This window comes from Natator depressus, chromosome 1, assembly GCF_965152275.1.
Source record: "Natator depressus isolate rNatDep1 chromosome 1, rNatDep2.hap1, whole genome shotgun sequence".
Classification (NCBI taxonomy): domain Eukaryota; kingdom Metazoa; phylum Chordata; order Testudines; family Cheloniidae; genus Natator; species Natator depressus.
Genome location: NC_134234.1, coordinates 17,988,486 through 18,016,063, shown reverse-complemented (window position 1 = coordinate 18,016,063; position 27,578 = coordinate 17,988,486). Strand labels below are relative to the sequence as shown.

Here is a 27,578-nt window from a genome sequence, read left to right as displayed (position 1 = left end):
CCGAAGGCCACGCAGCAAGTCACTGTCAGGTAAGGGATTAGAACTCAGGAGTTGCTGTCTCCTGCTCTTGTGCTGAGAGCACTCGACTATAGAATCATAGAAAAGTAGGGCTGGAAGGGACCTCAGTAGCTCATCTAGTCTAGACCCTTGCGCTGAGGCAGGACTAAGTATTAGCTAGACAATCCCTGATGGGTTTGTATAACCTGTTCTTACGAACCTATACCATTTGCTTATCCACTAATCATTGAAATGCTGGACAGAAGAAATATTCCAATTTGATTAAAAACCACAATTCCGTGTTCTCTCCTAGGAGCCAACTTCTCTTTGCGAGAGCTGGGCCTCGACGACGCCATGCCCACACACGGGACTTTATACAGGACTGATATAGGGCTGCCTCACTGCGGCTACTCCATCAGTGCTGGCTCAGATGCTGACACTGAGGCAGATGCCGTCCTGTCGCCAGAGCACCCGGTGAGGCTCTGGGGACGCAATACCAAGTCAGGCCGCAGCTCTTGTCTCTCAAGCCGAGCCAACTCCAACCTCACGCTCACCGATACGGAACATGAAAACACTGAAACTGGTAAGTGACAACTCCAGATAGGCCTTCACAAACGCCACTCTTCATTGTCCAATTTTAATCTGCCTTGATTTTTGATCCGGCCAGGAGAAGGGAGGAAAATGCTCTTAATCATCCCAGGGTGTGGTCTTTTGCTCTGCCGTGCAAAATATTCATTAATGAACTGCTAGAGAGGCTCCTACTTATTCATCACAGAACTGGAGATCAGTAAGTGGCTGTGTAATGCCCTATCTGCTCTTAATAGGAGCGTTTCAGACATAAAGCGTTGAAATCTCCCTTCCCTCCATGCTTATCTCTTGTGCAGATTTCTGGGCCGATAGTTTTCCTCCCTTCTTGTCTGGTTCCTTGACAGTAGCTGGTTTATGGAAATAGGCTGGCTGCTCTCTGATGGAAGCAACTGTGAAATATTTTTAGAGACCTTTCCTTTGTGGGAACTCAAAGCTGAAGGTCATGAATTTTTTTTTTTTTAATCTTTGTAGCCTTCTCTCCCAAACTGCAGAGACTCCTGTAGGCTTGGCTGGTGTAGGAGCCTTTTGGTCAGCAGTTCTGCTAGTCCATGTGGGAAGGAGAGAGAATTTTTATAGAATTGTGGTTTGACCCCAGTGTTCACACAGCCCTGTGCCTTTGCACCTTTAATTTAATTGCTGCGACTTAATATAGCTGCTGTCTGCTAGCCCCTCTGGAGCTTGGACTCAGCAAAGAAGGCTGACATGAAGTGACTACATTGTTTGTTCTCTTTATGCTTCTTGATACAAGTATTGTAGTGACAAATTACGATGATTTTTACTTGGGAAGCCATGACAGGGTAAGACGAACGCCACCCACATGATTTTCTGTTTAATTCCAACAGAATTACAGCTGAGGCCTATTAAGGTTTTGTTAAGTGATAATGATACAGGTTAGACAAGGCTCAAAAATAACAACCCTCTGTTAATGGGATAAAGGAACGGTTTGATAAGTTTTTTTATTATCTTTACAGTACTTTTTTACTCCTTAAGTGCTGCATTCTCAGCAGGGTCACACCCATTAGGGCAGGCAAGCTTTTGCAATGGAGTGGCAAAACCAGCAGTTTTAGTTCCAGCCTGGGGCTGTGTTGTCTAGTGTTTTGCTAAGTGACCTGTGGAACTGTTGGGTGACTTATGGGATCTTGACTTTGGACACCCTGTTAGGTCTTTTTTCATAAACCAAACCAAACCCTTAAATCCCAATTCCATTCTCTTGTATCCCGGTCCTTATACTGCATCCCTCACCATGGTATCTGAGCAGTTGTAATCCTGTCCTTCAGCTTTCTCTTTTACTTATGCCCACTAAGAAAAGCAAACCACCGAGGTTTAGTCTTTTTCACAGAAAGGGGGGAGGAACTACATTAGCCTCCGAGAGTGTTTTTCAGCAAAACATCATTAAAAAATTGATCCAGGCTTCCATAATGTGGTCTCTATTGACGCAAATGCAACTTTGCACATCCAAATCACTTACATGTGAAATTGTTACACGTTAGCACTGGTGCCCTAAATTGATAGGATTTACAGTCACATATGTCTATATACATATCTACCAGACCACTCCCATTACCAGGGTATCTGCAGGCCTAAAAGAACACAACTGAGTTATGTGCATTCCGTCACTTGTTTGTTCAAATAAAGTGGAACATTTTCACTTGTATCTCTAATGCTGCAGTTGCAGAGATGAAAGCCTGCTTGAGGCCACTTTAAAAGTTTGGTCTAGAAAAGATGAAGGTTGCTGGTTTTTCTTCTTTGGCAACTGGGCTTCTATATCCTAAACTATCAAGCAGGCTATTTTGAGAAACCCCAGATTTATGGGAGAAATGTTTCAGAGGACATGAGATGTATACAGCAACATAATGCAATGACTCAGTTTACAGGATACCTTTATTAGTCAATATTAATTGTTGACTGTATTGATAAAAACTATAGCCTTTCGCTGAACTCAATATGGAGCTTTATGAGGCTGCCATGAATAGCAGGTTTTATGGGGTTCATTAAAACCAGTTTTTCCATTGCAGGTTAATGTCAGCAATTTTTATGTTCATTAATTATCCAAAATAAATACGCAATATTGATGTCTAATGTTTGTAAATCTCAAACCTTCTGGGCAGGTTTATAGTTAGGCCATAATAGTGTCTTTGCAAAATGAAATATTTGATTCTTCACATTCAGAAGCAGGTTTGCACAAGTGCCAGTGGCCTTGAGGAAATGGCCTTGAGGAGAAGGCTTACTTTGGTTAGTAACTACCGCCAGAATCCATCCTCTTGGCCGGGGGAAGAGAGCTGCAATGGTGTTGGTTGTGTGATATGTGTATAATAGTCACAAAACCACCTGCGCAGGCAACAGGCATGAAAAACCGTGAGATGCCGTGACTCCGGTGGTTCCAGTCTTTTCAGGCAGGCGAGTGCATTTGCTAGACTAAGTGCTTATCTTCGCTGCAAAGTTAACTCAGGTTATAACTTGGCTGTTGCCTTGAACTCGAGACCCGTCCATGCACAAAACCCTTAGCTCAAGTGGTGGTTCTTTTAACTCAGATTGGATGGCCTGTCAGGCGTATAGGCTACAGCTTGAGGTAGAGGCACTTGCTAACTACTAACACGATCAGTTTGTGCTGTTAACCCATTCATCAGTGCAGCTCTAGTGTTATTTTATAGTGCGGCTGCTCTCACTGGAGAGGAATTAACTACTACAGGGTAGAGAACGTGAGTTATCTCTGCTGTGAAGACCTAGCCTAAGGCTTTGGCTTTACAAGTCAGTAACTTCCTTATCCCTGTCTCCTGCAGCATCTCCCTAGCTTAGTGATGTACCAGCCTTTCCACTGCTGTCTGCCTCAATTCCATAGGATGTCCTGTAACTCCGTTGGTTTGAATCCAGGAGCTGGGCATCCTGTGAAAGACTAGGGTTTTGAGCAGTTCAAGCTCCCCTGCAGGTTCAAACACTCACAATGTAGGTGTGGGCAGTGTTGGCGTACCACGGGTCACCCCAGAGGATCGATCTTGAGTTCATCAGTCAGGTCAGTACGAGAGCTGTAGTGGAATCTGTGGCCCCGATCCAAAAAGGCACTAATACAGCTCATTGTTAATGTTAAACGTGTGACTAGTCCCAATCCTGGATTGGGGCATATGAGATGAAGGGACACTGTTTTGCTAGGTAGCAATGGAAAGAGCGTGAAGTGTCTGTATGGATTCCCTTCCTGCTAGGTGGAAACCACTTCCTGGGGATAGAGTTTACTGTTTTCTACAGCGCATTCTGAGCAGGATTACGCTACAACTGGCTGATAACATTTTAAAAGAGGTCTATGTGAAAGGGGAGTTCCTTCTTATTTTAAAAGCAACAGACATTTTTTTCAGCTTCTGGCTGTTGAAAAGAAGTCCAGGTAAATAAATATGGTGGGTGTTGTTTTTTTTTTTTTAACTATTAGGATTTAGTTTTGGCTTTGTGTTATTCTGTAGCAAGGTACGCACGTGGTTAAACATGAGATAGAGAGAGTGCGAGAGAGCTCTTCTTCATTAGCAGTACTAGTCAGCACTGATTAATGTCATACATGTGCAAAGTGGAGCTGATGTTTCTCTCTGTGATCATCTCCTCTGGGGAACAGTGTGGGCGCAGCATCAGGAGGCCAGAAGGAGCTCACAGGCAGGATGAGTAACATCAGATGACTCAGAATGGTTCAACATCGCCAGATACTGTACAGAATCAACTGCTCAATTATGATATAGTCTACAAAGGAATTATTATGTGCTGGGGAAGAGGTACAGTGTAATTATTTTGTCTGTCTGACTTGGAGAATGGCACAAATAAAAACCTTAGATTCAGTCACCCTTGAACTTGGGAGGATTTCAGATCCAGATCCATAATTTGTGTCCTGGACCCATGACTACGTAATTGTGCTTTATTGCAGAAACCCATGCACGAAACCAGTGTGATTTTTTTTTCCTCTTTAAAAAACTGCATATGAATTATTTGTTCACCAAAGGGGCCAGAATAACACCATTGGAGCTCAAAGTCCTAAATTTAACCAGGGAATGGATCCAGTATGATCAGTGTAGTGCAGCATTCCTCTTACACCACCCCTTTAGAGTGCCAGTTCTGTTCAGGAAGGGTAGTTGAATCTCAACATTCATTTAGCTTTTGGCTCCACTAGTGAAATTGCTGATTAGTGCCAAATGTGGTGATGGTGGTTCTAGTGATATGGACACTTACTCTTTGGTGACAAGATTAAAAACACTGATTCATTCCATGCAGACGTTCCAATACCTTTTCGATAGAAATTCATTTTCTTTCAGTCATTACTCTGTTGGGTTGCATTTAAATAAACTTTGCGAAGCTGTCATGAAAATTGGCCAGGCAAGGAGCAATTCTGCTCTCCCAGCCTCACTAGGATGATGATGGTGAAAAAACAAATGATATTTTGCTTTCCCATCAAAACAGATGGCTCACTCTGTTTGAATATGTGAGTAAAATTTTGCAAAACTGAGTTTTACTGGAAACTGGGAGGTGAAAAGTTTAGATATCCCCATTATCAGTTCCTTGAGCCATCCAGTGCCCTAACCTGTACTCGTTTAATTAATCCAAGAGATTGCTTGGCAAAGTAGGAATCAGTATAGTTTTTGCTAGTGAGAAAGACGGACAAATGCAGGGGGAAACATCACTGACAAAAAAGTTAAAGACTAGCCTTTGAATTGAAAGAAAATAATGAAATTGTGTATGACTTCTTGGTATTTAAATAAGACTCATAACTACATCTTTTATTTAGTCATTAGGGGTCTGTTCCAATGTCCACTGAAGTCAGTGAGAAGACTCCTATTGACTTCAATGGGCTTTGAATCAGGTGCTAGATAATTTGGAGATATCTAAAGTGTTTTTGGGCAACAGCCAGAATGCCAGCTTGGGGAAAATTCCAGTATCTTTGGTTCAATATGCTACACAGCCGTATTTACCACCACCAGGTTTCCTGTACATATTTCTGTTCCTTTATGAGATCAGAAAGTTGTCATGATGATCAAACCACACACATCAAAATCTCATCTGCTTTTTGCAAACATTTTCTCTTTAGAGCTACATTACAACAGCTAAGGCAACCGATGTCAAATTGTGCTTATTTTTGTGGGTTTTTCTCATTCCTTGCAGTGGTCTGTTATCCATCCATCTGATGTAGTCCATAAATACCAGCAGTGGCTATATCCTTGATCCACACCTTCTAAATCATTCTGAATCTCTGAGGGGGGATAGTTTTTTTTCAGATTTTGCGTGTGTGTCCATTTCCTTGTTTCCCAAATCATGTTGACTCAGTTCACTGGCCCAAAATACAATTCAATACATTAGTATAATTAGCAGCATCAGAATTACTGTGTAATCTTAGTATTACAAATTATTTCTTAATACCCTTGTTGATTATCAGTGGTGACTTTTCTTTTTATTACCAAGTTTTGCTGACTAATTTCCTTTTAGGCTTCATACACTCTGTTGTTAATCTATTACTCTGATTGTAGCATCATCATCGTTTTTTCAGAATTAAATAATGCATTCTAAAGTACTTTCAGTAAATGAGTGCGTGCCTCAGATATGTTTACTCTCATTTTCAAATGGCATAGGCAAAAATGTGATACTCAGAGTAGGGAGATTTCTAAAAGAGCTAAAAAAATCTTTCTTCAAAACAAAAATGCCCTATAGTTTCTCATACTTTTCCTATACCTTTTGAGTAGATAGACACAAGAATAAATCAGAATTATGTAGGCAAGATTAGAGGCTTGCTGGCTGTCATTCATCCCTTGGTTCACCTAGCAATGACGTTATATTAACTAGACATCTCAGCTCGAAATTAAAACTGGCCAAAAGCCAGATACAAGATAAATTGCATAGGATAGCAGGGAACATAGGAGAATTGGAGAAACAAATGGCCTGATCCAAAACTCATTGAAATCACTGGGAGTCGCTGACTTCAGTGAGATTTGGACCAAGTACAAAGGATCCTTCTCCTACATCCTCTGATACTAGCTCAGGAAATAAAGATTTCAAGAGCAGTTACCAATTCTAATAGTCTATTGGGACTACCTACATATTGCAGTCTATAATACCCCCCTTGTGGTCCATGAAGCTGTTCTCAGTCATGGAGGCCCCGATGATGACCATGAATAGGGGAGATGCTGCCATTCTCTCAATCCTTGTGGCTGCTGATACTCTCATAAAGTGCACTCTGTCTTGAAGGAGACTTTAATTACATAAGCCTCCCAAATGCCATCTTATCCACTGGAAAATGGTTCCTTTAAAGGCTGTCACGCCCTCTCTGTTATTTTTGATCCAACTTTGTAGTTGCTGAAGTCATGTAAGGTAAATTCCTCATGCGTCCTTTGTGCCACTCTCATGTTTTCGTTTTTTCTTCCCCTTTCTCAGTATTGGAATCTAGGCACAAGATAGGAGGAGAGTAGATACCTCTTGAAAGATGGAAATGTGTGGAACTGTCTTAGTCTAATGATATGGAATAGTCTTTAACACAGCTTTATCTTGGAAGGATACTAAATTGGTTGGGTCAGAGACAGCAGAGCTATAACTAGAGCTGGTCGGGAATTTTGTGGCAAAATTTTTCATCAGAAAAAGACTTTGTTGAAACTGAATCTTTTTGTAGGAAAGGGTTGGCTTGATAAATTTGTCAACTCAAAAAAAAATCAAAAAAGGTTTTGAAAAAGGATTTCAGCATTTTCCAAAGAAAATGTTCTGTTTTTCCAGTTTGAAACAATTTTTCATTTTGAAATTTAAGCAAATTATTTTTAAAATGGTCAAAACTGAAACAAAACATTTTGAAATTATCTAAATCAAACATTTTGATTGACATAAGCTGCATTTTTTTCAGAAATTTGCTTCATGAAAATTTTCATGATTTAATGCAGTAATAGGATTTTGACGTTTTTGTCCTGGATTCAGCATGAGAATTTTTTTTTTAAATCTGAAAAAATGTCATGGGACAGGAAAACCATTTCCTACTTAACTATTATCTCCCTTTACATTCAACCAAAAAGCTGTCCACTAAGTAAAAAAAAAAACCCTTTAAAATCAGGAAACATTTGGATATCTCTCTCTCTCTCTCTCTCTCTCTCGCTTTCGCTTTCCATTGCTGAATTAAGGACTGGGAGGCCAAAGCCCATTGAGGTCAATTTCATTGGGCTTTGAATCGTATCCTACATTCAGATCAGAAGAAGCCAAAGAGTCTTGCAACTGTTGTATCTGATCAACTAGTTTCCAGAAAAAAACGACTCTGAATGTGTCCCAATGGGAAAATTGTCCCACACTAACCTGTATATTGCTTATTGCTTCATTCTCTGCCTTTAAGGAACTAAGCCAACATGCCATAAGGATAGGCTGCATGACAGAGGATGGTTTGTTGGTTTCACATTATTTATTACTATTATTATTACTCTGAAACCAGTGAAAAAAATAAAATCCTCCAAACTCAGTAATAAGTCATGGATGCTGACATAGGAGGACGTATAGAAACCAAATATAAAACAATATATTTATATAAAATAATTATATTGATTAATATTGCTGGTAACCTGCCAACTATTCTATATGTAAAACTGAGTATAATGAGTTTTGATACCATTTCCCTGTGCCTTAAATAACTTTCTTCTCTTGGTTCCAATGCACTTGAGGGAATACGGAGAGGTACCAATACAAACATGCTGAGGAGTATTTTAATATCCTGCTGGCATGTCTGACCTCTGAGAAGGAAGAACCTGTCATTGTGAAAGGGTAGATCAGGGCCCGTATCCATTGCCAGCTGGTCCCTCCACTGGAGACTGAAGTCTTCTGTTTATCCAAAATGCAGGCAGCAAACCATAGGCTTCCCCACTCTCTCCTCACATCAAGCCTCAAACCTGGGCTGAAGGATCACATCTAGTCATAAGATAGCAGCTCTGACTGCATGGCCCATTCATGGGCCTGGCACTTCTATTAGGATGCCATTCTTGGTGGTGGTTTTGCCACTGAGGACTGAAATAAGAATAATTAGTATTGTTATTTATGTCGCAGTAATGGCCACACTGTCCTAGTGGCTATGCAAACATAGGAAGGTACAACCTCTGCCGTGAGAGCTTGTGATCTAAAAACCCATCACAGAGGCTGGCATTAGCCGTTAGATCATAATGACACTGACTCCAATCCATAGTGCTGGTCAAAAACACAAGACTAGTAATACTGTGAAGTTTTACGTGTTTACTGTAGTCATATAGACATTAGTCATATTTTGTAAGGCAATGCTTGGTCACTACTAACATGGACTAGTTTTGAAAGGCTCTATTGCCAATCCCCTCTATTAAAAAAGCCATCGAGTCCTCCCAGTAGAGAGTTTCTAAAAACAGCTTCAAGTGTGTTGAGAATCAGGGCCTGCAGCAGAGCCAAGCTCTGGACAACCTAACAAGCACAGCTGGCCTGTAGTAGGATGCCTAATTGTCTACACCGCCTGATTGGCTGGAAGAATCAGTGGACCTGTTCTTACGCCCAGCAGTAGCAGCAGTTCAGTGGCTGCTCCAAGCGTTTGCCCAGGGCTGAGATAGCTCCTCCCTTGCCTCACTCCAGATAACTCGGTTCTGACTCTCCCCTCCAATTCCTGACCTCTGACTGTTGGCTCTCGCTCCTGGCCTCTGACTGCAGTTCTGACCATGGGCTCTGATTCCTGGCTATGGAGGCCTGCTGTAACCACTAGGCATGACCGCCCACATCTCGGTCACTGACAAAACGTGGCTTAGGCAACATATATCTGTTTATCATTAGCACTAAGTAAAAAGGCAAGTGTAGACGTTATATGTTGTTTACGTGACAGGAAGGAAGGATAGTTTTGTGGTTAAGGCACTGGACTGGGACTCGGGAGATTGGGGTTTAGTTATTGGTTCTGCTACAGATGTCCTGTGTGAGCTTAGCCAACTCACTTAGGCCTGGGTGCACAAAAGAAATTAGATGCCTAAGTTCCTGTCCCTGCTATGCCCCAAACTCCTGCTGAACCCTGTAGGTGCCTAAACTCACTCAGTGCCTACATTTTTGCAATAAAAGTTCCCTCAGCACCTATGTTTCTGCCACTGAGCTTGCACACTGCTGCTTCCCTCTAGGTGTCTGGGTGCCTATCTCCCACCTGAGCCCCAGAGTGATTCACAAACCAGGAAAGATAGGCCACCTCAGGAATGCGCAGGGCCCCTGAGGTGAGGTCACACAAAACAGCTGGAGAGGAGGAAGAGGAGAACAACCTCCCTCACAACTTTTAGCCGAGTGATTAGGGTACTCACCTGGGATGTGCGCAGCTTGTGTTAATCTAACTATGTCTCTGCTCTCTGCTGGGTGTCCTGCTGCCGCCCGGGTCCTGGTTCCTCACTCCCTGCCAGGAGCATGGCAGTTGACTGGACTCTGGGCTTGGATCTCCCTGCCAGAGACGAGAAGCCCCGGGTGGCTGCCGCCTCGCTCCCGGCGGGAAACAGAGGGTGAGAAGCCCCAGGGATACCTGGGCTCCTGGCGGGGAGCTGCGCAGTACTGAGAGCCCTGGCTCTCAGCCCCCCACACTGCCCCTCTTCCATCAGTGGAAGTGCTCCTGGTGAAGATGCGCAGCTCCCACAGAAGGAGGTAGTGTGGACATCAGCCTGCGGTGGCTGTAAGTCGGCCTAACATAGGTCGACTTAAGATTGTAGTATACACATGGCCTGAGTCTCTCCTGTTCAAGATTTCAGAGTAACAGCCGTGTTAGTCTGTATTCGCAAAAGGAAAAGGAGTACTTGTGGCACCTTAGAGACTAACCAATTTATCTGAGCATGAGCTTTCGTGAGCTACAGCTCACTTCATCGGATGCATAGTATGCATCCGATGAAGTGAGCTGTAGCTCACGAAAGCTCATGCTCAGATAAATTGGTTAGTCTCTAAGGTGCCACAAGTACTCCTTTTCTTTCCTGCTGAAGATGTTACACTGTGAATAAATAACCAGAGTCATTTGATTTGTGGACAGGATCCTGCATCTTCCCCATCCTAGGTAAGTGCTCTAATCACCAGGCTATAGAGTCATTCTTATGCTGGGTCTTGTTGTCTCTCTAGCCCAGCACTCCGAACCTTCCAGATCTGTATATAAATCTGTACTGTAGGTAGGGTGAAGGCTTTTACACCAGGAACTTTAACCCAGATTTCACACTGTCTTGGGTGGAGACTCACATTTCTGTCTCCGGACCAGAGATTGTCCAGGCTGTACAATTCCCTGCCTACACTGTGCTATTCCCAGCAAGGCTGCCTAAACAAGCCAGCATATGTGTTTTGCTTTCTCTTTGAAGGCTATAAACAGTATAATTTTCAGCAGTTACAAGTTATCACACAGCTCTTTCTAAGCAAGCACATTTATTTTTATGTTGAAAGCATTGCAGTGAACATTAAACAATTATATAAGAATCTACATGCATGCTAATAAGTTTACCAGAGATCACCCTCCTCCCCAACTCTTAACAAGGGCTCTGATAGGAATCAGTCCTTCAAACACCACAAGGGGTTTTTGTGTTACAAGTTCATAACAGCCTTAACTCAGAGCTAGCATACCCGTGAATCAGTTAGTTTTTCCTTTTATACCACTTGGACTTTTGATTGTGAGACTCCGGGAACAGGTGATCAGCAGACAATGGTCCTTTCCTCACGGCTTAGCTTCAGAAAGCTGGGTTTTTGCATCACCGGAGATGGAGAATTTGCATTCACCTCCCCCTTGAGAGGTTACATACAATCCCAGCCCACAATAACACATAAACCATTCATTTAATACAATGAACCCCAACGCTACTTAGACTTAATTCAATAAGTCTCCCCAGGATATGGCAGGAAATCGCCCTGTCACAGTCTCTATGCTGATGACTCACACATCTGCCTCTTTCATCCACACCTGTCCATTTCTGTCCAAACTAAAATCTCAGGCTCTCTCTCTGAATCTCTCTGTGGCTGTCTAGCTGTCAGCTCAAGCTCAGCTTGGCGAAAACAGAGCTCCTAATTGTCCTCCCTGCCAAGGACTCCCCACTCCCTCGTTTCTTGATTACTGTCGACAACATCACCTCCCAGCCAGACACTTGTTCCCATCAACCAGGCATCAGCTTTGACTCGGATCTCTTTCTGCATTCTCACATCCGGGCTTTGTGTAAATGTTGCCAATTCTTATTCTTTCTTTTTCATCCTCACAGCTAAGACTCTTGTCCAACCTCTCATCATTCTGCAGCCTGATTACTGCAACATCCTTCTCTCTGGCCTTAACAAAGGCAGTCTGGCCCTTCTTATGTCCATTCACAATGCTGCTGCAAAGATTATTCTCCGAGCCCGTCACTGTGGCCATGTCACCCCTGATTGTGAATCCCTCCACTGGCTTTGCATCAAGCTGCTCGTATTCACTTTTAGCGCCCTTTACAGTTAGTCCCCACCCTACCTGTCATATCTCATTTGCTATCGAGTTGTTGGTGCTCACTTGGATTAGCCCATGGGGCCAGCCTCCTCTGTCCATTTGTTACGTTTTCAAACAGACACCTTCATGCTTTCTTATGGTTAGGAGGTACTCCTCATGAATATCTACAGAGCTATCTCATTATCCACCTTTAATTCCCTCCTCTAAACTCTCCTTTGCCGTGATGAATACAAAAAAACTTAACAATAGTTAGGCTGCTAAATATGCAGAGACCACGACCTATCATGCTGACCAATATTGTCTCATTGTTTCCGTGTACTCCCCCGTCTGTCTCTCTCCATTTGTTGTCTCTTGTCATATAGTTAGAATGAAAGTCTCCTGGAGCAAGAATCATTTTTGTGTTCTGTGTTTGTACAGCACCTAGCACAGCGGGGTCCTGATCCTTAACTAGAGCGCCCAGGCACTTTGGTAATATGAACAAATACATAATAATGGCTCGTAAATGCACTTTGAGATCATCTTGGATGAAACATGTTATATAAACATAAGCCATTAGTATTATTAATACTTGAGAAAGCAAAGTGTTTTTTTCTATAGTTGGTTCTAATCCATCTAGCCACTTAATAAGTTCTACAGGATCTGTGGACTCCCTTAAGGACGAGATGTTCTTATTTCTCAGATGGTTTGTTTGATTCTATGCTAAGAGAACTACTGTGTAATGGGTAGAAGAACTATATGTAGGAGGGAATTGGTATCATTACTAAACAAACCTTTTAAGACACCTAAAGCAGGGACTTGATTGTTAGAGCAGTGATTCTGGCTCTGAATTTAACACCACCTCTAAACATCTTCATCCCCTGTATTGAAATTCAAGGTTAGCATTCTGAGGGCCAAGTGATGGCTGCTCCTGAATGAGTGCGCTAGGTGAAGGAGAGGTAGCAGGGAGCATCCCCGAAGACATCCCCAGTGGTACTGCCTGTTTTCCGTGAGTCTTAGTAAACAAAACATCTAAGCAGACTGGGGCTGTGGGTAGGGGGGAGTCAACAGTGCCAGAACCAGCATAGGACTGTTAGGCTTTTGGGGCAGGTGGGACCTTCTGGTGCTCCTCATGGGGTGGGGCACCTGCATGTTCTCCCCCACTCTGTGTTGTGCCTTATAGGCACAATCTAGCCCCAAATGGTGCTCCCCTTGACACAGCAAACACACAGGACAATTTGGAGGTGTGCTCTGATGGAGCATGCTTTTATTGCTGTGGAAAACATCTGCTGTGTGACTTTGAAAGCTTCATCCAGTTTCCTTACACAGTTTACAATTATTAACACTCATTGCATGTTCAAAATCCTTTTTGAAAAAACATCAGCCCCATTTCCTACTTCCCTGCTCCACCTGTCTTCCTTCCCAAGGAACCACTCAGGTGGCAAACCATCCTTTTCCTTTATTCCTGTCAGTGTCTCTGGTCAAAGTTGGCCACCCATGTTCTTATTTTCTTCACTGTGCTGTAGTCAGCAAACAGATTTATTTCTCTAGATAGAGAACAAAAGCATCTGCAAGCCAACTCATTTCCCTTCCAAAGTTCTTGGAGGGCAGTACTGGGGCAGAATGGGAAAGAAAACACTTGTCAAGTGTTAGAGGAATAAAGAGAACTCTTTTTTTCTCTACTATTATTATTGGGACGGTTCTCTTAGCCTCCCTGTCTCCTTCGGGACTAGTAACGTATTGAAAAGATCTTTCATGCAGACAGATAACAAACACACTGAAGAGCTGCAACAGAAAGGAAAAAAATACTTATCAGTAATGATGTTTGTCACAATCCCTCCGACTTTCCCCATCCTCCAAAGGAAGTTCTCTCTCACATAGAGCCAAATTGTAATGCTCCTTATTCTGGCAAACTTCTGTAGAGCAGATTCACTGAGAGCTAGCTTGAATGGTGGAAGTTTTACCTCTGATATGGTGTGAATGACCATATAGGCTAGCTCCATTTCGTTTCTTCAGGTAGGGACTGATCGGTAAGATCCCACTCCTCAGACACTAGGTCCCTTCCACTCAAAAAATTGTTGTCTTATCTTGTCTGATGACTGAACAGAATCATCTCAGTTGGTGCCACAAGTGAGGGGAAGAGTCAGGCTCATAGTGGACTGAACTATCTGGCAGAGTGAATTCAGCGTTTCACCCTACCAAGGTAGGAAAACTGACTTGCATGGTATTATGTGTGGCTCTCAAGATTTTGATCCAGTCTGTTTTGTGCAGACATCACACCAGCGGTAATACAAGGATTTACCCCTAACCCAGCTGTCTCTGTCCAAACTTGTTTCTCCCTCCAATGCTATGTAGTTTGCTTTGTACCAGTTGGCTGCCACTTCCTCCCCAAGAGATGGATAAATTCAGTGCTTAATTTGTGCCAGGGCTGAGCCCCAGGACCTCTAGGCTCGGCAGTTCATAGTCCCAGCACTTCTTGGCTTGCTGCATCAGTTATGAATGTAAGAAAAAAAAATTACTTCAGCCCCAGCACCTAACTGATTAAGCCCCAGCACCTTTTTTATTACAAATTAATAGCTCTTGAGATCCTGTGAGATGAATGGCCTTCACGTCTTAACAGTGCTTTTCTGTCTCTAATATCTATGATGACTACGCCTTACAAAGCTCCTGTGAGATAGGTAGGTGCAAATGAGCTGAGTGTGTGTGTGTGAATGAACAGCTACACACACAAAAATGTCCAGTTGTGCATGCAACTCTCCTGTCTGCAGTTGCAGTCATGGTAATTATGCCTACTTAATTTTGAAAATTGTGCCCATCAGCGGCTTGCCCAAAGTCACACATTCAGTCAGGGGCAAAATCTGGGACTAGAGACATCTCAGGAGATCTGACATCTAGTCCCCTACTCTATCCACAGGCTTTGAGATGCTGAGTGAGATCCTCCACGGATGTGTATTGGCATAGCTCCATTGACTTCAACTGGGCTATTGGACTATTGGCACTCCTCTGATTTATGCTAGCTGAGGCTCTGGCCCTCTAAATTCACATGAATCAAAAGAAGGCATTTTTCTGGTGGGCATTAAATCTGATTTATTAAAGTCCGTGAAAAGGTACCTGTATAGCAATTGCCTTTTTCTGCGTTACAAAAAGAAATTGCACTCTAAGGTAACTCTGTTAATAAAAAACAAAGCCAGCACTGCTGGTGCTTGAGGCACAAAGCAAAACAACAGTCTCATACAAGATGTCCACTTGGTAAAATACTTCACCTAATGTCTCATGAAACGATGATTGAAATGTCAGGGTCAGTTGGGTTTAAGATGCTGAAAGACTTTGTCAACATGGTGGGAACAACATGCAGGTTTTAGGGAGAAATTCACAGAACAAATCAAATGGTTGATTTAAAAAGAAATTCTCCAGCCAGTTCTGGAGATCCATACTCCGGAGGATCATAGTTCAGTTTTCACTGTCCCACTGTTTGGATTATGTAGTAAACGTCAGAGTGCAGGAACTGAAGAGAAGGGGCTTGAATATAATGGAGAAATCCAAAGCAGGAAATTATCTTTTAAAAAGTGTCTCCCATTCATAAAGGAGAGAGAATATTTGTGCTGACATGCACATAGATATATGCTTTCTTTAGAGAGGGTGGGTAGTTCATTAGCCTCTAAAAATGACGCCCACCTAATCATATCTTTTATTTAAAAAATAAAATAACACCTCACACCTGTTAATCTGTATTAAAATATTGCAAGAGCACTATTTTATAAGATGGTCCATTTGTTTTCATGTATATATAATTGCACAGGTCACACACTCAGTGCACTAAAGTATTTCACTCTTGGGATATGTCTGCACAGCAGCTAGACACCTGCAGCTGGCCCAGGGGGCTGGGGTTGCGGGGCTGTTTCATTGCTATGTAGACTTCTGGGCTTGAGTTGGAGCCTGAGCTCTGGGACTCTCCCATCTCGCTGGGCCCTAGAGCCTGGGCTCCAGCCTGAGTCCCGAAGTCTACACAGCAGTGAAACAGCCCCACAGCCCAAGCCCCGCAAGCCCAAGTTGGCTGGCATGGACCAGCTGCAGTTGTCTAGTTGCTGTATGGACATAGCCTTGGAGTCTGTCTTCACTGAAGAGTGAGCTCCAGGTATTTCCTCTCAAGTTAGCCTAGCTTGAATGAGAACAGCCATGCTGCAAAATAACACTTGAGAGACTGTGACCACATTGGCACTGCACTGGTTCGTGTGAGGTGCTTTGACTTCTGGAGGCGTTTCCCGTGTTTCTTTGCACTGCAGAAAGAACTGCTCTATTAATTCTCTTTCAGTGAATGGTGGGAGAACACGTCTGTCCTTTCTGGGCACATAGGGAGAACTGTGAGATGGCATTGGAGGATTAGTGTCATCCAAGTGGTGCTAGCCTGTGTTCACACTGCAGTGGTCAAGTGAGCAGCTGATGAGTGGTGCTCTCTTGAATTTTACCCTATACCGCCTTTTGGGCCAGCCAACGTGAATTCAAAGCACCACCGTGCTTGAGGTTAGGTTTTTTTGTGAGTGAACAGGACTGGAGTTATGGTCAACACACAAGTTAAATTGGCAGTGGAGACAAGCTCTTACCTTAGAAAATAATTAAGCTGTCTTTCAGGCTCTAAACAAAGTCAACACAATACTCACTGACTGTTGTGATTTTCCCCTGTTGCCTACACATTTGAGCCATTCCCTCTTAAATTATCACAAGCCACACCTCTCAACCCCTGGACCCTCAGAAGGAGGGGCAGGGAGGAACAGCACACCTTGGAATGAGGGGCACAATGAGGGACAGCAGCTTTTTTTAATGAAAATTTCCAAAATAGTAATAATTGGATCGATTCTCTACTAACCTCCCTCTATTCCAGATACCCCCTGCCCCCATGACAGCCCCAAGGGATGTATACGTCCATACCATCCTTCCTCCCCCAGAGGAGAGGGGATTTCTCCTCTGCCTGCTCTGGTAGCATCACTGCCTTCTTCTGCACGGGGAAGGGAGGGGGTTGCTCTTTGCCCAGCCTGGCGGCAGCAGGACACCTTCCCCTCCTTCCCTGCCTCGACCTGTATGGGGGTGGGGAGGAAGTATGGTTCTCTTCTGCCTGGTCCAACAGCTGCAATACCCCTACTTCTCCCTTCCCTGCCAATGTGGGACTCCTTGGTGCCTGTGTGGGGCCATGGGACAACCTTAAAAAACATGGCCGGATGGAAGATGTCCCGCACGATGTGGGACCCTTGAGAGGTAAGCACTAAGCTATGTTTCCCCCAAACCTTGATTCCTGTGATCACAAACCAAGAGAGCCTCTGAGTTTTGTTTAGGATCTGATCTTAGTTGTGGACAATAGGGAAACATTTTCAATTGTAAGGATAGTTGCACTGGGTTTATTGTATAATTTGTTAAAGATGAAAGAAAGTAAATTTTGCCTACACGCACAAGTTGTGTTGCTTTAACTATACAGCATGATCAAAGTGGTACAACCCCTCCTTAGTAGTGTGGATGCAATTATGTTGATATAGCTTATTTCCATATGGACAGGACACATCCCATTCTGGACACACACAGACTTTTGTGTTTGGGTCCTAGCATGCTGGACTCAGTTCTTTAATATCCTGCAGACTCCCCAGGAGCTTAAACAAACCTTTCCCCAGTGTTGTGGGCAATCTGGTGTACGGGTCAGCGCTCCAGGGACACATGATAGTTGAAGAACCTTACACAGAGATATTTGAAAACCAATCACTCATTACTTTAGTCAGCACAAGAAATAGACAGTTCTATCTCTTAAAAAAAATCCCTTCCTCAGTTTCCTCGCCACTCTGGAGTGTTCTTCAGGATTGGGGTCTGTGTCCTTTCAGGATTCCAAATCCCTTCTCCTGCACCTCTTTTTTCATGGCTTCTCTTGAACATGGAGTCTGCTCTCTCCTCCAGATAGCTTCCTTTGACTTTGGCTGCTGCCACAGTCAAAAAAATTTCCTCACCCTCCAAAAGCCTGTGCCTCTTTGTTCCTCTCTCCTGCCCAATTAAATTCTTGATCTAACATATCTGTCCCTTTGTTTTCCTGTTTACGGACTTTGTATTTTCCATTCCCCTCTCTCTGCAGATAAATTTGGTTGACCTGAGGCATCCATTTTGGCACACCCACTGTCTGGCTAGAGTACAGTCATGAAAATTAATGCCTCCTTTGGTTTGTTCTGTAGCTTCTTGCAGGGTGGGTGATACGTGTCAGGGACATTTAACACTGAGGCATTTAATGACCCAGCAATTTCATAAAAGTAACCAAAGTTCGTAAATTGTACATAGATTCCCCCAAACTGTCACATTGGTACAAAGTCTGTGTGTAAACCAGGCCTTGATTAAGTAGTAGTGATTGAGGTACAGGGTGTCCGTGGGGACTGATGACCTGCTGGGAGGAGTTGATGAAGATGCAATGGAGGGCCATTAACGTCAGCTCGCCATTGGTTCCAGTAATGCCCTGCCCCTACATCATTATTGCTAATATAGACAGAAAATGAAAATACAATATGTTTATGGATTTTTTCTGGGTGATACAGTTCGTTAGTTGTACATATTTCAGTATATAATAAACAATGACCCTGTACCTCTTTATCAGCAGGCAGATTCATAAAATATGTCATCTGAAATGGCTTTGAAAGGTGTTTCAGTACTAAGCTATCCATTTGTTTTGATATAACAGAGGTCCATACTTTATAGAGCATATAGGATGAAAGGCAGTGTAGAATTGTAATGCCGTATTATTACTACATCAAATCTGGATCTCCCTTTTCTTACGGATGAGCAATCAAATGGAAACTGGCCAGAGTCTGAGTCTTTGAAGGAAAAGTAGAATTCTTTTGGGATAGTGTTACCCCAAGGCAGTATTTGTACTGGCAACTCTGAAATTTAACAGCAGTCATCATAATATTTTAAAAGTTCAGTTGAATTATCTTTCATTTCACAGCAAACAGCAATATCACAGAATGTTAGGACAGGAAGCGACACAGAATATACTATACCCAAATGAATCTACAGGGGGAAATATTGGTAGGCAGAAGCGTAGAAAGCAGTGTCTTGGTGAATTTCTGGGTGTTCTGTAACACAGTGACAGTGATGTACCAAGCAGCAGCTTGAGTGGAATCTTAAACAGAAGGAGTATGTAATAGAGTACGTTGGTGAGATGCTCTTGTGAAAAAGTATTCAGACATTACATGCCACAGTTGAACTGCCACCATGGTACCATGAAGCCTTTTCATGTTCTTGGAACCCTGCGATCTGAAAAGACAGTTTGACAAATGCAGCAAATTCATCTGGGAAAGCTTTCAAAATGTCTTTGTGGTGTATATTTCTTTACCTATAGGGAAAAAAAATTAGGAAACCTGCTTTGGCCACTAAATCTAGCTTAGGGAGCAGGGGAAAGTAGAAGTGAATCAAAGTGACTGCCCCAAGGTTCATAAAGATTTAGCTCAAAGGTTGGAAGAGACTGAAACCTATTTTTTAAAATGTATTTCTGTATGGTTATTTTCTTAATATGCAGAAAGAACGGCAGCCTATTGATTAGTCTTACATTGCACTGGGCTGATTTCCTGAACAAGCTCAATATCAATAACTCAGAATCTGGGACTAAACCAGTGAACATGGAGTGTGGTTGACCTTAACAATAACCTTCACACTATGTCTGTGGTAAAAGGGAAGAGCAAGCATTGACGATGATAATGAAGGCACTTGTTTTAGTGCATATTAATATGCACAGCCATCAAACACTCTTCCTGCTAGATTTTCATTTCAGGAGCAAATTGGATGAGACTAAAGAGCACGGGGTGAAATATTGATATCTAGATCCACATTTCTGACGCCTGAATGTCCTTTATTGTGACCAAAAGATGTCAACAGTAAAGGTAATAAAGAACACTGTGTTGGAGACCTGAATTCACTTCTGACCTCTGCCACTGACTTGCTGTGTAACTTTGGGAAAGTCACTTCATCTCTCTGTCCCTCTATTCCCCTATGGGAATATTGATGTGTGGTCTTCTTTAGAATGTGTTTTGAGATCTAGGTTGCTTACTGTTGTGGTGGTGGTTTTTATTATTATTTTTTTATTGTACAATCTTTACATTATTAAAAGATGACAGCAGAAGCTGCTCTCCTGCTTCCATGATAGCCCTGCTGTGATGGAATTAGCATGCCTCTGTATTTGGCACTGATGGAACTGCTACTAGAATCCTGTGTCCATCTCTGGTGCTCACAGTTCAAGAAGGATGTTGGTAAATTGGAAAGGGTTCAGAGAAGAGCCATGAGAATGATTAAAGGGTTAGGAAATAAGCCTTCGTCATAGACTCTAGGAGCTCAATATATTTAGTTTAACCGTGGGACGATTAAGAGGTGACTTGATTACAGTCTATAAGTACCAACCCGAGGAACAAATATTTAATAATGGGCTCTTCAATGCAGCAGAGAAAGGTATAACATGATCCAATGGCTGGAAGTTGAAGATAGATAAAATCAGACTGGGAATAAGGTGTATATTTTTAATGGTATTAATCACTGGAGCAATTTACCAAGGATCGTGATGGATTCTCTATCAGTGGCAATTTTAAAATCAAGATTGCAAGTTTTTTTCTAAAAGATCTGCTCTAGCAACTATTTTGGGGAAGTTCTCTGGCCTGTGTTACACAGGAGGTCAGACTAGATGATCACAATGGTCCCTACTGGCCAAAGAATCTTAAGATTCGATGAGTACACTGCTGGAGATGGGTTCTATATAAATTATCAATGATAATTTATATAGCATTGAATGTCCGTGAGCTGCTGGGGGTGAGATTTTCAAACATGCGTAACGGGTTTAGGAGGACAAGTCTAATTGAGAACCAAGGGGATAGGTGCTTTTGAAAATCCCACCCTTTCTATTTACAAAGCTAGGCCCAGACTGTGAAGACCCAAATGTAGGTGTACAGGATGGAGAGAGCATCCAAGACACCTCTTCTTGCTTGCGCACCCTCCACAAACTCCTGTCAAAAATCACAGTCCCTGCTCCCAGGCAACATGGGGACAGCTCCCTCTGTACACCTACATGTCCCGCAAATGGTGGGAGGGGGCAGGGGCATGGCCCCTCCCTGCTCCCCGTGGTCTCACACAGTGCACACCATGAAGGGGTGACATGGCAGGAGCACATCCTCCTGTGCCTTTCTGGTGTGACCTTGCCCGCAGAGCAGACTCATGCCCCGTAGGCACATTAGAATCCACTGTGTATAGAAACAGGTGCTGGCGAGCAGATGGATGGGGGTGCCACTTCCACATCTGTACGCACAGGTACAAATGCAATGTCAGACAATGGAGAGGTCAAGGCCAGACAAGACTCAAACTGAAAATGTGAAAAGAAAACCAAATGATTAACAATGACAACAGTGGGCTAAGATAAATCTCTGTCCTCTTCACTCAGTACAGTGTTCCATTCCAGTTTGTAGGTCTAGGACAGGAATTTTAACAAGACCTCCATTGTAGGGCTTCCTTGCACAGTTTTGGTCATTGCCCAAACACAGTCACAGCAATTCAGAAGGATGTATGCTGATGGCAGGGAGTCATAAAGCCAGTTGAACTCTAACTGACAAACCCCAGCTGTCATGGAAGATTCACACTTTCCTCTCCCAGTGGGCTTTGTCCAAGGGGCAGGACTTGCCTGCAAAAAACCCCTCCCTCATATTCCTCTTGCACGCACACCCAAACACACAACCTCCTTCCAGCTCCCTCTTCTGTTGAGCCCCTGTTCTGTGGTCTAGTTTTATGACGTTACTCTGCAGGCCAAGGCAAAAACCATCATTTTTCTTTCCATGGTGTCATTGATCTGCACAGCAGTACAGCTAGTGAAGCTGTGTCAGACAGGTTCCCCATCCAAAATGGCACCAGCTGTTACAGTACAATACAGATCCAGTGTGTGAAGAATGCATCAAAGAATAGCTGTCGTTTAAAGTATTTTTTTGTGTTTATAGATTTATTATAAAGTATTTATTTATTATGGTAGCATCTTGAGCCATTCCCAACCAAGATCGAGGGCTAGGCACTGTACATACACATGGTAAAAGATAATCCCGTCTCCAAAGAATTTACATATAAATAGATAATATGTACAAAGGAAGGATTATTATCCCCATTTTACAGATCGGGAACTGAGGCACAGAGACATTAAGACCCATAGAGAGATCTAGGCGCTCAGCACCTCTGAAAATCAGGGCAATAGTGTCTGAAGTTGGGCGCTAAAAAATGGACCGTCCTAAAATCAGTTTCTGTTGTCGAAAACATTAGTGGTACATCTTCTGACTTCAGGACTTGTGCTCCATCCACGTGAGCATATTTGTTCCCATGTAGCATTGGTTACTCCTCATAGCCGTGTAGTATTCACTCCAGTACTTAAAGTGAGTTAAGGATTTCCATGCAGGCATAGCAGTCTGCCCATGCACTATGAAATGCAGGCTCAAGGTCTAAATGTGGACCTCTGTTTTCATTTCTAATAATGCTTTCATCCAGACCATCATTGTTTCATGTACTTCTTGTACTACTTCAATCCAGGCAGACTGTACTATGACATCTATTTGCTTTCAACACTGATGCCTGTTGCTTATTAGTCTAATCTATTTTCCTTAGTAGCAGAGGCTTACTATTTATGCCTAACATTTGCCCTCAGAACTTTTTGACACTGGGGTAGGGGATCAAAACAATTAAAACATAATATTCTGCTATATGATGATAATTCCCCATCGTCAGTGAACATTAGGAAATGGCATTATTTTAAAGACCCAATTACCTTTTTTATGAGCACTGTATATTTGGAAAGTAATAAAACAGAGTTATAAAACCTAGATGGTTAAGAATCTCAGAGATGCTCTGCATTTTAAGAGGGGGGAGAATATTCTTTTAATTGTATCTGAGCTCAGACCGACCAATGATTCGTTAGTTTCAAAGCAATAACATTACCTGTGAGGCAATAAAAGGAAGCAAGGGAAAGTTATATGACAAATGATTCCCAGCAAACACAAGGGACAAGAAGGGAGTGTGGTTAATGGTGAGAGTAGCAGCCTAGGAGTCAGGACGCCTTGAGTCTCTTCCCAGGTTTGCTGCTAATGTGCTGTATGGTCTTGGGCAAATAGCTTCAACTTTTCTATATCTCACTTTACTCATTGTTAAATGGGGTCTAAATATCAGTAAAGTCACGGAATCCATGACTGCCATGACCTCCGTAACTAAATCGTAGCCTTACCTCTAAGTTCAGTGTCCAGTACATGAGGTTGGCACAGATACTGCTAACATTGCTAAAATACACTGAATATGGAAACACATTCCAGCAGGCTAGCATAAGTACACCCCAACCTAGCACAAGAGAAGATGGTTTGACAGAAGTGATGAATAGTGATGTTTGGCTGAAACATCAGGAGAAAGAAAAGGAGTACTTGTGGCACCTTAGAGACTAACAAATTTATTTGAGCATAAGCTTTCGTGAGCTACAGCTCACTGCATCCGATGAAGCTTATGCTCAAATAAATTTTTTAGTCTCTAAGGTGCCACAAGTACTCCTTTTCTTTTTGCAAACACAGACTACCACGGCTGCTACTCTGAAACCTATCAGGAGAAAGGTACAAGGTGGGGGGCGGTAACAAACACATCATGAAATTCGTAGGGTGATACGTAAGTTGTTTATCCCAGATTGTTTGTCTCAGTCTATAAATGTTGGGGTACCTGGCCTTAAACTTTGTCCAGCCTAAGGGGCAGCCTATGGGGCAGCTGCTGACTGAGCTGAGTCCTTGCCACTAGATACTCATGAGTTAGTGTACCTGTCGACATTGATCCAGGGAGCTAGTAGTGTGTCTTGAGGACAGTAAACCTAGGAGAGTGCCTTCACCACTGAATGGAGTCTGCAGTCTTTTTGGGTAGTATCATCAAGGCTTGCTGAGCCAACTACCTGCACAGAGATGGGACGGCACATGGAGAGAGAGCACGGACGCACGCCAAACTGACAATAGCAATGCATGCCCAATGTGATTTAAACTGATCCCCTGGCAACTATTTTCAATCGGCTGATGTCTTTTCAACTGAGTCACCTGTACAGTTTGATGGCACAGTTCAAAATGAAGAGCCTCCCACGTCATTTCACAGTGATGCCCTTGAGTTCGCTTGAGAGGGTCCAAAGCCAGTGTGTAGACCTACAGATACAGTTGAGGTATGGGGCAGTTCTCTTCTCATCCCCAAATGATGAGGGATGTTGCCTCTCTGGATCCATCCAAATCTTGAGAAGTAGTATTCCTTCAGTGTTTCAAAGGGGAAACGTTAAGAGAAATTCAGGTCTGAATGAAAGAGTCTCAGTCTGTATTGCGCTGAAATTGCACACATGTAGATTTTCAAGGGGACATTGTCAGGTAGGGTAGGCACAAAATTTGATCTTAAATTAAAAAAACATATATGTATCTTCCTCCTGCCTTGTGCATCAAGCAGTTAAAATAAGCATTAGAGATCTTTCTGCAGGATCCCCAAAAAACAAAGCAATGTTTAGGCTCTCACTGCTACTAAGCACTATTCCTAGAACTGTGCTGCCATCAATATAAAGAAGTGTTAACTGAATGATCTGTATCTGCTGGATCTGGAAGTTGAGAAGAGGAGGGAACAGATCAAAGAACAGCCAAAGGGCTGAGTCTGTCCTCTGTTTTAGGCTCCCAAGTTTAGGGTCTTACAATTTTGGCCCCCAAGAAGTCTGATTTCCATAGATGAGTAGGAAGAAAATAGACTTCTCACTGCCCCTGTTTGTGCACAGAGATCCCATTTACATGTGCAGTGTTTCTGGATCTATGAGTTACAATATGTCTGACCCTTAGCTTTGCTGGTGTGTACAATGGGTGCTTCGGTGTCCCCGTCAAGTCACGCTGCTTCAGCAGAGAAGCACCCTGCTTTTCTCATCTGTGCTAGTCCAAGACCTGGAAAGAAACTCTTTTAGACTCTTAGGAACTGGTTGCCCTCATTTGCTCAGTCTTAGCCAGGGTTTGGTCAGACATCAGGCATCTTACATATTACTGTGCTGCCTAAGTTTTTCACAGATATTGGGTCTTCCTTAGGACATGGACTGAGTCCCCAGCTGAGTGCCTCAGGGACATGTGTTGTCCAGTAAACCAGTTAGATCACTTCCTTACACCATCGCAGGCAACAGCCCCCAAAATTCTAATGTTGTGTGCTTGTTTGGTTTTCTAGACACACGATTGCATATGTTCACAGCTGTCTGACCTTACTCATGCTACGGAGTGAACATACCAGCTCTCTTCTTTAACTTGTGTGAGGTTGCAGTAGCTCACTCTAGAATGTCTATTTGGCTCCCTCCAGGATTGCTTTGCAACATGTGTTGGTCAGAGTTGGCATAAAGGGGGTCATCATGTTCCTCTGAGACTGCTGCTTGTACCATGGTGCAGAGTTGCAAGGTTCCAGGCTAGTGATATTCCAAATTGTCTGGGGCAGGTCCCATTCAGCGGCATCCCTTTTCATGGCTAAGCTACTAACTTAGTTCCCAGTTCAAGGAAGCACTTGAGCTACTGACGTCCATAGGATTGAAGCAAGTGTTTAAAGTTAAGCATGTGCTTAAAGGCTTTGCAGAATCAGGCCCATGGAGTCCTATCCCGTGAAGAGCTTAGGGCCTCCATCTAACACCAAAGTCGGTGAGAGCAGAGGCCACTCAATACCTTCCAGGGGTGTGGAACTTAGTGTTTTCTGTTTCCAAGCATTCGTGCCCCATGAGTTTCCATTTGAGTTTAGGATTTGATGAAAGCCAAAACCTCAAAGCCACACTCCGCTGGAAGCACCACATTTTGCTCAGTTACATTTTGAAATGAGAGATCGGCCTAAATTTGAACCTATGTGAGTACAGTGGTTCCCATTCAGTCATCGTTAGTTTTGAGTTCCATTGACTGTAGGGGAGACTGGGGGAAAGGAAGCAGGAAAAATGAAGAGAAAATCAGCTGAAAATGCATTGTTAAAAACACAAATGCAGAGACGGGGTGATAAAAGAAACAGAGTGGGAGAGGGAAAATAATGTAGGGCTTGATCCCGTGCTCAGTGAAGTAAATGGCAACTCAGTGGTGCAGGATCAGGCCTTTAATAAGCAAATATGCGCAGGATTAATATTGTATCTAAAGCAGCTACTTATGCCAGTCTAGCTTTCTGATGACTGTTCTATCCCTACCACCTAGCAGAGGCTAGAAAAAGCACATAGCATCTGATTCTCCCTTGCTTTGCACCTTGGTACTCCTGGGAGAATTCTGCACCAAAAAATTACAAATTCTACACACAATATTTTAAAATACTGCAAAATACTACATATTTTATTTGTCAAAATGACACAATATAATCATGCCAGTTTCAATTATTTTGGTAATTTATTTCAAAATACCTGTCAGCGACTATGTCTGGATGAATACAGACAACAGAAAAGATTCAAGAAATGTTTTCTGATAAATCAGTTCCTTAGTAGGCATATTAATACAGAACTCTGAGTAATAATTCATTTAAACAACAATACAGAAATATATTTCCGCGCCCTACAGAAGCAGTGCCAAGGCTTGGGGGAGTCAGGGGTAATAGAGGAGCTGAGGAAGAAGGAAATAATTGCTTGGAAGGAGGCTGGGTATGAACTTGGAGGGTTGTTGTGAGGGGAGAAGTATGGAAGGTTTTTTTGGGGGGGAGGAGGAGGAGGAGGAAGTGTTAGGGAGCCTTCCCCATGCAGAGCCTGGCTGACCCCTAGCCTCTGTCATTCAGTCAGGCACATCCATCCCTGTCCCCATGTGTCCCTGCACCCCCGCCATTTTCCCTGTGTGTCCCTGCACTCCCTCCCCTGACCACATGTGGCCCTGTGTCCCCACGCAACCACCCTCCTCTCCCATGTATCCCTGCACCTCCTCCCCTCTGACCCTATGTGTCCTTGAACTCCATCTCCCATTCAGCTCCCATCCCAGTCTGCCCCCCACTAGCCCATCTGAACCCCAGTCTGTGAACCCCCAGCAGCCTGATGTGCCCCACACTGTCCATCCCCCCATATCCCATGCCTCCTCCCCTGGCCCCACAGGCAGAGCGCTGTGAGGAACACAGCCTCTTCTCTTCTCTATCCACAGCTGCAGCTTTACCGTCTGGGAGTGGCAGCTCTCTGTTCTGGTGCCACAGCAGCCCTAGAGGGCGAAAGGTGTAACTGCAGCACTTCTTGGCAGAATGTATTTTCTGCTGAGAAAAAAAAATTCTGCACGACACATGAATTCTGCAGGGCCAGGAGAGCAGAATTCCCCCAGGAGTATCATTGGGTAGCCATTTATACTTGTGTGAAGTGAATACAAAGTGGGCATCAAGAGGTACTAGTCTGATAAAGCAGCATTTTAGTGCTGCTTGCACTCGCTTTGCATTAATGTAAATGACTGCACAAGGTCTAAGGTAATGGAGAATCAAGCCCATCTCTCTCTCTCTCTCTGTCTGTCTGTCTCTCTGTCTCCTGTCTCTCTGTAATTGAATCCCTGGAAAGTCCATGTGCTATTCCATTTTATACCAGCTGAGAGTCTGGCCTATGGGTTTAAATTACGGAGGAAAAAAGTGTTCATGAACTGAGACTTGT

General features: G+C 43.3%; 1 protein-coding gene across 2 annotated transcripts in view; it reads left to right on the top strand.

Annotated features, from left to right (window-relative positions):
• The window catches only part of TENM4 (teneurin transmembrane protein 4), a 2,219,108-nt gene that overhangs the window by 1,795,453 nt on the left and 396,077 nt on the right, over positions 1-27,578 (top strand). For both annotated transcript variants that reach the window (XM_074955672.1, XM_074955678.1), the window contains one exon: positions 311-580. In XM_074955672.1, coding sequence (XP_074811773.1) covers positions 311-580 — 270 coding nt within the window. The remainder of the gene's footprint in view (positions 1-310; positions 581-27,578) is intronic.